Below are 9883 nucleotides of genomic sequence, written 5' to 3'. Positions count from 1 at the left end.
ACTTGATTCTGAAAGTCCCTATTTGCATCAAAAAGAATTTGATGAAGTATGTTCAACACTTCATTTCAATGATATCACTGAAGAAGTAGTTAAGCTTAAGTTATTTCCTTTTTCTTTAAAGGAAAAAGCTAAGTCATGGTTACACTCCTTAAGGCCTAGGACCATAGCTACCTGGCAAGAAATGACAAGAGAATTTTTAAAGAAATTCTTCCCAACACATAAAACAAACACACTTAGAAGAAATATCATGAACTTTGCACAAAAAGATGGAGAAACATTTTTTCAGTGTTGGGAAAGATTTAAGGACCTTCTGCTTGCTTGCCCACATCATGGATATGAAATTTGGAGGGTCATTAGTTTCTTTTATGATGGTTTGTCCTCCAATATGAGACAATTTGTAGAAATGATGTGTAATGGTGAATTCATGAGTAAGGAACCAAATGAAGCTTGGGATTATTTTGATCTTTTAGCAGAAAATGCACAAGCTTGGGATACAACAGATAAAAATGAAAAATCTAAAATAGCACCTAATGCAAAAGGAGGAATATATCTTATTAAAGATGATAATGATGTCAATGTAAAAATTGCTAATCTGACTAGGAAGGTTGAAGCCATGGAATTAAGCAAAGCCAATATAGGAAAAGCACAAACTATTGTTGAAAGTATATGTGGAATTTGCGAGAGTAATACACATGTAACCAAGGATTGTCCTACAATCCCTGCTTTTCAAGAAGTGTTGCATGATCAAGCAAATTTCACCAATACTTATAAAAGACCATTTCTAGAAACATATAATCCTAATTGGCGAAACCATCCTAACTTTAGCTGGAGACATGGACCCACTGCCAATGAATCTCAAGGAAATTCTGTTCCTACTCCTTATGTGCCACCACATAGGAAATCCCTTAAAGATACTTTGCAAACCTTCATGCAAGGGCAGACTCAAATAAATCAGAATACAATGCAGTCACTTCAAGAACTTAAAAATTCTGTAGGTAGAATTGAGGCTCAACTCAATGTTAGGGAAAAAGGGACATTTCCAGCCCAATCTCAATCTAACCCAAAGGGTCAACATGAGGTCCATGAAGCAAGTTCATCCCAACCTAAATTTGAGCAAGTTAAGTCTGTCACAACCCTTCGTAGTGGAAAAATAATTAACAAAGAAATTCCGACAAAAGATGGCAAACCTGAAAAATCTATTGAAAAGAAGGATGAAGATGATAATGAACAAGATGATCCAATACCCCATCACAAGATAGTTGCTCCATTTCCTCAGCGCTTGTTTGCAACTAAAAAGGGAATACCTGACCAAGAAATTCTGGAAATTTTTAAACAAGTAAAGATTAATATTCCTTTATTAGATGCCATTAAGCAGATCCCATCTTATGCCAAATTTTTAAAAGATCTTCGTACCATAAAGCGAAAGCTTTATGTACAAAAGAAAGCTTTTCTAACTGAACAGGTGAGTGCTATTCTCAAACACAACACCCCACCTAAATATAAAGATCCTGGTTGTCCTACCATATCTTGCATCTTAGGAAACTTCAGGATACAACGAGCCCTTCTTGATTTAGGTGCAAGTGTTAACTTACTGCCCTATTCAGTTTATGAACAGTTAGGACTTGGTGAACTAAAACCCACCAAGGTTACTCTCCAACTTGCTGATCGATCTATAAAGATACCAAGAGGAGTAGTCGAGGATGTACTTGTCCAAATTGATAAATTCTATTTTTCAGTCGACTTCATAGTATTAGATACCCAGCCTGTCATGAATTGTACCACTCCAATACCTGTTATCTTAGGCTGCCCATTTCTAGCTACTTCCAATGTTTTGATCAACTGTCGAAATGGAATAATGAAAATGTCATTCAGGAATATGACTATAGATTTTAATATATTTAACATTTGCAAACAACCCGATAATGACAACGAAAATGATGAGATTCATGGAGTTAATCTGATCGACTCCATTGTAGAAGATGCTCTTGTCCCATCTCTTTCTTCGGATCCTTTAGAAACATGCCTAACTCATTTCGGAAATACAGATATCAACCAAAACTTTAAAGAAATCAGTGCTATATTAGATTCGACTCCTTTATTGGATACGGATAGGTGGAAATCTCGTTTTGAAGAATTGCCCACACGCAACAATAGTCCTTTACCATCTAGTGTTCAAGCACCTAAACTTGAGCTAAAACCTTTGCCATCTGAGCTCAAGTACGCATACCTTGGTCAAGAAGAGACTTTTCCTGTGATCATATCATCCCAACTCGAACAAAGTCAAGAACTAAAATTATTAGAAATTCTCAAAGAGCATAAGGGAGCAATAGGGTGGACAATTGCTGATATCAAGGGAATTAGTCCCTCAATTTGCACTCATAGAATCCACTTAGAAGCTGATGCCAAACCTTCTCGTCAACCTCAACGTCGATTAAACCCAAACATGAAGGATGTGGTTAGGCAGAAGTTCTGAAACTTCTGGATGCGGGTATGATCTACCCAATTTCAGATAGTAAATGGGTAAGTCCAACCCAAGTGGTCCCAAAAAAATCTGGTGTTACTGTAGTCAAAAATGCCAACAATGAATTAGTTCCAACTAGGGTCCCCACTAGTTGGCGTGTATGCATTGACTATAGAAAACTTAATTCTGTCACAAGGAAGGATCACTTTCCTCTACCTTTTATTGATCAAATCTTAGAAAGGTTGGCAGGCCACAAATTTTATTGCTTCCTAGATGGCTATTCAGGTTACAACCAAATTGCAATTGATCCTGAAGATCAGGAAAAGACCACTTTTACATGTCCTTTCGGCACATTTGCTTACAAGAGAATGCCTTTTGGATTATGTAATGCTCCTGCAACCTTCCAAAGATGCATGCTCAGTATTTTCTCTGATATGGTTGAGCGTTTTTTGGAAGTCTTCATGGATGATTTTTCGGTTTTCGGCTCCTCTTTTGAAAACTGTGTGAACCATTTAAAGCTAGTCTTAATTCGGTGTGAGGAGAAAAATCTAATCTTAAACTGGGAAAAGTGCCATTTCATGGTAACTAAGGGAATTGTTCTCGGGCATGTCATTTCATCTGAAGGAATTGAAGTAGACAAGGCTAAAATTGACTTAATTGCTAACTTACCCAACCCAAAAACTATCAAAGATATACGCTCATTTTTGGGTCATGCAGGATTTTATAGGAGATTCATTAAAGATTTTAGCTCAATATCTAAACCCTTATGTAATCTCCTTCAAAAGGAAACCCAATTTGTGTGGTCTGAAGAATGTCAAAAAGCTTTTGATAAACTTAAAAGCTTGCTGACCCCTGCTCCCATCATGCAACTACCTGACTGGTCGCTTCCTTTTGAAATTATGTGTGATGCTAGTGAATATGCAGTTGGGGTAGTTCTAGGGCAAAGAAAAGAAAGAAAACCTTATGTTATCTACTATGCAAGTAAGACTTTAAATAGTGCACAAATGCATTACACCACTACGGAAAAAGAACTACTCGCCGTAGTATTTGCACTAGACAAATTTAGGTCTTACTTGATTGGATCCAAAATTATTATCTACACTGACCACGCTGCCCTTAAGTACCTTCTTTCAAAAAAGGATGCTAAGGCGCGTTTGCTTAGGTGGATCCTTCTGCTCCAAGAATTTTTTCTAGAAATAAGAGATAAAAAGAGGGTAGAAAACGTAGTAGCTGATCACTTGTCCCGTCTCACTCTTCCAGATTCCTTAGACAATTCACCCATAAAAGACACTTTTCCTGATGAGCAACTATTTGAGATCACGTCGTCACCCTGGTTTGCAGACATTGCAAATTTTCTTGTCACGGGTGAACTCCCGATTCATTGGAATAAACAGGATAAAAGAAAATTTCTGACCGAAATAAAAAATTTCTTCTGGGATGATCCTTATCTTTTCAAATACTGCCCAGATCAAATTATTAGGAGATGTGTACCTAATGATGAATTTATTAGTGTCATTTTCTTTTGTCATTCTGAAGCTTGCGGTCGTCATTTCTCTGCTAAAAAAATGGCTGCAAAAATTTTACAGTGCGGTTTCTATTGGCCCACCTTGTTTAAAGATTCCCATAACTTTTGCAAAGCTTGCGAGCGTTGTCAAAAGTTAGGTGGGATAACTCGTAGGAATATGATGCCTCTCAACCCAATTTTAATTATCGAAATATTTGATTGTTGGGGAATAGATTTTATGGGCCCATTTCCTCCTTCATTCGGAAATTTGTACATCTTAGTAGCTGTAGATTATGTCTCCAAATGGATTGAGGCAATTCCTTGCAAGCATAATGACCATAAAACTGTGTTAAAATTTTTAAAAGAAAACATTCTTTCTCGATTTGGAACGCCTCGAGCCATCATCAGTGATGGGGGTTCAGACTTCTGTAATAAGCCTTTTGAGGCTTTAATGCGAAAATATGGGATCACCCATAAAGTCGCCACCCCTTATCATCCACAAACAAGCGGACAAGTTGAAGTATCCAATCGATCAATTAAGAATATTCTGAAAAAAACGGTTAACCCAAATCGCAAAGACTGGTCTTTGCGTTTAACTGATGCACTTTGGGCTTATCGTACTGCTTTTAAAAGTCCGATTGGTATGTCTCTGTACCGTCTTATTTTTGGCAAACCTTGTCACTTGCCTGTGGAATTGGAGCATAGGGCCTACTGGGCTATTAAGAAATTTAATTTTGACATGGATAAGGCTAGTTCACTACGCAAATTTCAACTTAATGAACTAGAGGAAATTCGGAATGAAGCATATGAGAATGCTCGAATTTATAAGAACAAAATGAAAGTCTTTCATGATAGAAATATTATAAGGAAAACATTTGAGCCTTCCCAGAAAGTTTTATTGTATAATTCACGACTTCATTTATTTCTAGGAAAATTGCGATCTAGGTGGACCGGCCCGTTTATAGTTAAAACTGTTTATCCGTATGGAACCGTTGAGATAGAGAATCCAAACACCGGTAATATTTTTAAGGTAAATGGCCAACATTTGAAGTTATTTTTGGATAACTTTATCCCAGAGATTGAATCGACCAATCTGGGAGATCCTGTTTATCAGGATTGATCTCTATATCTGCTAGAGATGTTCTGTTTGTACATAATTTTTTCATTTGCTATGATAATTGGTGAGCAACAACAGTATGCGGTCAGTCTATTAGGTAAATTCTAACCTTCAGCCTTATTATCCTTCATACAATCATATTTCATGCATTCATGTTGAAACATTGGGGACAATGTTGAATTTAAGTTAGGAGGAGAGATTACTGTATTTTTCTATATATCATACCAATTGTCATATCATTTCAAAAAAAAAAAAAACTATTACAAAAATAATAATAAAATAATAATATATATATATATATATTATTTTGTTGCATCTAATTACCACTATATTTTTTTCAAAGAAATAAACATGTGCAGCTATTAAGGCAAGGAGCATATTATGACTTATTAGAGACCTATTATTAGATCCCCACACAAGTATTCAATGACAATAGGAAAATCTCAGGAGTTCACTTGTGTTACCTATTTGTTTGTTGACCTTATTCGCAAGAGAAGTACGAGTGTCCTTGTCTTAAAGTCCATGTTTTGGTTTTCACATAAAGATAGAGTTTGAAATTCCCGGCTAGATCACCTGGGTGCCTTATGTTCTGATCTTGGTTGACCTATAGTCACAATACAGTCACGTTACATATGTATATATATATATATAAAAGAGAGAGAGAAATAATACTGTTTGTCTTCACTGAGTAACCGGGCCTCTTGCCTACAAAGCAGCGAGTGTTCGCGTAAAAAGGTGAAAATGACTGAAATAAGAGACTAGTCTGGCCTCGTGGCGTAGTCTGGTTCGAGTAATTAAGTCCGAGGGGTGTTTCACCTAATGCCTTGAGCCAACTGGATCAAGAGTCATTGACCCAAAGCTCGTTACATGGACCTTACTAGAGCCTAATGGAGTCGGACTGTTGTAGTCACTATGCAAAAAAAAAAAAAAAAAAAACAATGTGCGGAAAAAATTAAACATGAGTAAGTTAGTTAAACTTAAACCAAGTGACGTGTGGCTGACTGGTTTGACTCCATTGTTTTAGGACTCTGTGTACCTGGGATGTCTAGTTGGGATTGATAGCTTCATTTTTATATGTGAACCATTCTGGATAAATAACATGTGATATTCGGAAAATTTTGTGGATCGGGAGCTAACAAATGGTAGTTAACACTTGTGAATTTGAGTAGTGCACCTAGAACTCAAAGGGTACCCAATTGTGGTGGAGGTATAGGTATTCTAAGACGTCACATTTACATTTGCCTTAAGAGTTGCTATATTTTAAAGTATCTTCTAACTTAAAAATGATGTTTGTGGATAACATCACTACAAACCCTTACGAGACAACACTCGTCCACTAGGGTAACCTAGGGGTTTAACGGCTTGTTGCACGTGCTAAGTGCAATTGTAATGCTCTACGAAAGTGAGTATTTATTTTAATTCATGCATATTGATAAAATAAACAATACTTTTGCACCCTCATTTTATCATTTTCACACTAAATTGCTAGAGACTGGCAATAAGTTAGTTGGGGGGTGTGATGAGAGTACAAAAGTGAAATTTTCATATTATCTTAATTAGTATTATAGCTAATCTTTATTAATAAAATTAATTAATTAATGCTTTATTTGTGTTTGAGTGCAAGTAATTCAAAAGATCCAATAATGCTGGGTTTGAGCCCAATGCTTGGCGTTCCGAGCTCAACAAATTCTTAGCGTCTCATCTGAGCCTCACGCCGCCCATCATCCGCACGCAATCCATTTCACTGTATCCAGATGCTTCAGCTAGCATAAGTGCCCGCGTTGTGGCATCAAACGTCTACAACCCGCCTCATTTAAAGCTCCCCTTCCGTTCGAGCAGGATTCATCCGTGAGGAGCTTCCCAGCGTCCGTCATCTCCAATCGTTTCATCTTCAAATTCCCAACGGCAGCGAGGGAAATCCAAAGCCAAACCGGCTCTTTCTTTCATCCGTGAAATAACTCCCCAAGCTCTTTTGGCTTCCAAGCAACAGAGAACCGTCCCAGCCATGAAGAGCATCCCAACCGATCGTGGCATCTCCTCAGAGTCCTTCCGTCTCCCCCGTTTCTTCCCAGCTTATCCACAAATCCAGCAGCTGTGAGGAGTCTTCTCAACTTCCCAACATAAATGTCTTCCCAGCTTCTCATCTACCCGTGAAGCACATTCCCACAAACAGAGTATGCATCCGTGAGGAGTTTCCCTGCATTTGTGGCGATGTGCGCAACTCCCAAACTTCTGCAACGTTCCCAGCTGAAGAGTCTCAAGCGATTCAACTTCATCCCGCATCTCAAGCAACCGGATCATCCCCAAACCTCCAAGCGTCTCACCAGCCGCGCCTTCAACATGCTATAAAAAGGGGAGCCATCCGGTGGAGGAGGAGGCCGACGAAAGAGGGGGGAAGCAGTCGACGGATTTAAGGGGGAGCCATCCGGAGCATCTCCTCTTCCAATCTTTCCAGCCGGGCGAGAGAGGAGGAGAAGCCACGAAGGAAGAGGCCACGGATCAGGCGAGGGGAGGCCATGGAACCAGGGAAGTCTTCAATTGCGTCTTTCCTAGCCGGGCGAGAGAGGAGGAGAAGCATCGGGAGGAGAAAAGCCAAAGAAAAGAAAGAAAACAGAGGCCTCTGTTTTCTTAAGAGAAGAAAGAAAAAGAAAAAGGGATTTATGCTTATTTTATTTATTCTATGCTAATCCCTTTTATAAAAATGTTTGCATCTCATATGGATAGCTAAATCTTTTTTAACTAAGGCTAGGGAAAAGCCTAGCATTTTCTTCATGTATTTTCTTTAATCATCAATGGGATTTTAATATTTTAGATTTGATTTATGGTGCAGTAGATTGATAGAAATTATTTCAAACTTATATATTTTCTTTGATTTGTTATTTTCCCCGGGTATAACAGATGCTTAGAAATCCCTGTAGTTTAAAATAGAATTACTGTAATGCTGCCCATAAAACTAAATCTATTTTATTATGATTAATAGATGATTTTAAGAAAAGCATGATTAAGTGCTAGGCTGAATCCTAATGCCTTAGTTATATTTTTGTCAATCTGAATATTATTTAGCCTTTAGTTTTTGTTCACTGTCAAATCCCTGTGGATTCGATCTCGGACTCACCGAGAATATTACTTTGCTACACCCTATACTTGGGGTATTCTACATTTAATTTCTCTTTTTAAAAGAGCAAGATTAAAATCGTAGCATGATCTCATAAAACAACAAGTTAGGTTGTGAGCTTGTAAAACAACCGGCTGTAATCCAAGAAGTTATAGTGAATTCCCAAGTGAGGCTTGGGGAGTGGACGTAGGAGCAAGGGTTAGCTCCGAACCACTATAAATTTCCTTGTGTTTGTGATTGCTTTGTTGTCTCTTACTTTCATTTCATTCACTGCACATAGCATCTAATTAATCCACTTACCAAAAGTATTAATTAGTTATTCACAAACCTTTTAATTGCAATAATTATTTTAAAACCCAATTCACCCCCCCTCTTGGGTTGTCTATCTGGGCAACAAGGAGGATGGAGAGGTCTAGAACTGCTACCTTGGTTACCTTGATCTTTCCATGAAAAGTTGGGATGATTCCTCCAACCTGGATTGTATGTGTTGGAATAAGGGTTGTTCTGCTACTGCTGCCTATTATAATTAGATACAAATTGAACCTGCATACAATCAGAACTCATGTAAGCTCCTCCAGAGCAATTACAACTCAATATAGGACTAGAAACGGAATTCACATTACCCAACTTACCGAATATTTTTACTAGAAAATCAACCTTGGCATTCAACATGTTTATGCCATCTACATCATACATATATGGAACTTTCTTAGGCATACCTCTTTCATTAGACCATTGATAATTGTTAGGGGCTATTTCTTCTAACAACTTATATGCCTTCTCTGTTGACTTACTCATTAAAGTACCTCCTGCAACTGCATCTATGGTAATCCTGACTGAATATGTTAATCCATTATAGAAAGTCTGTATAATCAGCCAGTCAGGAAGACCATGATGTGGACACTTTCTCTGCAAATCCTTAAACCTCTCTCAAGCTTCATACAAAGATTCACTGCAAATCACAAATTTTCATGAAATTGGCAAGGTGTGCATGTGGATCCTCAGCAGATCCTCCACCAAACTGCTCCTGCTGCACCATCTGGACGAGACCAGGCTTAATATCAAAGTTATTAGCATTGACTGTAGGTCTCACAATACTGGGTTGAGCACCATTGACATTCGGCACGGCATAGTCACTCAACAACCTTTTATTTTGGTTATCTTGGTTATCTGCCATGGCTATTGCTTGTTTTTGCTTTAGCTCTAATCTTTGTTGTTTCCTTAATGCTTGTAGGGTTCTCTCAATTTCTGGATCAAAAGGTTCAATTAACTCACAGTTTCATGGCATACATTAAATACAGAAAACATAAATTAATAAAATGAACAAAATAGTCTAAATTAATGCAGAAAATTATTTATATTGATATTAAAAACAATCCTTTCTGGCAACGGCGCCAAAGACTTGATAGTCCCTAGACTCTACCACAAGTGCATGGGTCATGACAAGTAGATCATAAGGCAAAAAGAGTATTGTTTTCACAAGGAGAAGATTCAAGTAACAATTTATAAAATTTTCTATATTATTTAGACGATTCCAAATTGATGTGACTGACTGCAAATTCTTAACCTGAAAAAAAATCAAATATGAAAGGTTCCTAGGGCTTGGATTTCATCAATTGAATTTCTTCAATGAATTTAAATCTGGTTGTTAATATTCTGCTATTACAATGACCAAATCCCTTTTTT

At 37.5% G+C, this 9883-nt stretch overlaps 1 protein-coding gene and 1 non-coding gene across 2 annotated transcripts; both read right to left on the bottom strand.

The window, feature by feature from the left end:
- Nucleotides 1–229: 229 nt before the first annotated feature.
- Nucleotides 230–336, bottom strand: LOC120106150 (small nucleolar RNA R71). Its single transcript, XR_015972501.1, has one exon. It is a non-coding gene; the product is annotated as a small nucleolar RNA R71 (small nucleolar RNA).
- An 8368-nt stretch (nucleotides 337–8704) lies between these two features.
- LOC148700400 (uncharacterized) lies at nucleotides 8705–9374 on the bottom strand. Its single transcript, XM_088708404.1, has 3 exons — nucleotides 9161–9374; nucleotides 8855–9033; nucleotides 8705–8740 (listed from the first exon to the last, which is right to left on the bottom strand). Exons 1-3 carry the CDS (start codon nucleotides 9372–9374, stop codon nucleotides 8705–8707), a joined length of 429 nt encoding a protein of 142 aa, XP_088564530.1.
- Between the last annotated feature and the right edge of the window lie 509 nt (nucleotides 9375–9883).

This window comes from Phoenix dactylifera, chromosome 12 (assembly GCF_051530095.1).
Source record: "Phoenix dactylifera cultivar Ajwa chromosome 12, Ajwa_hap1_PhDact_Kaust_v1.1, whole genome shotgun sequence".
NCBI lineage: Eukaryota > Viridiplantae > Streptophyta > Magnoliopsida > Arecales > Arecaceae > Phoenix > Phoenix dactylifera.
This window is presented reverse-complemented; position numbering and strand designations above follow the sequence as displayed.

Coding starts and splice junctions, on each gene's coding strand:
- LOC148700400 (XM_088708404.1), bottom strand. CDS start 9,374: ATGGCAGATAACCAAGATAACCAAAATAAAAGGTTGTTGAGTGACTAT. Junction 9,034..9,160: donor TGCCAATTTCATGAAAATTT/GTGATTTGCAGT, acceptor TAACATATTCAG/TCAGGATTACCATAGATGCA. Junction 8,741..8,854: donor TAAACATGTTGAATGCCAAG/GTTGATTTTCTA, acceptor GATTGTATGCAG/GTTCAATTTGTATCTAATTA.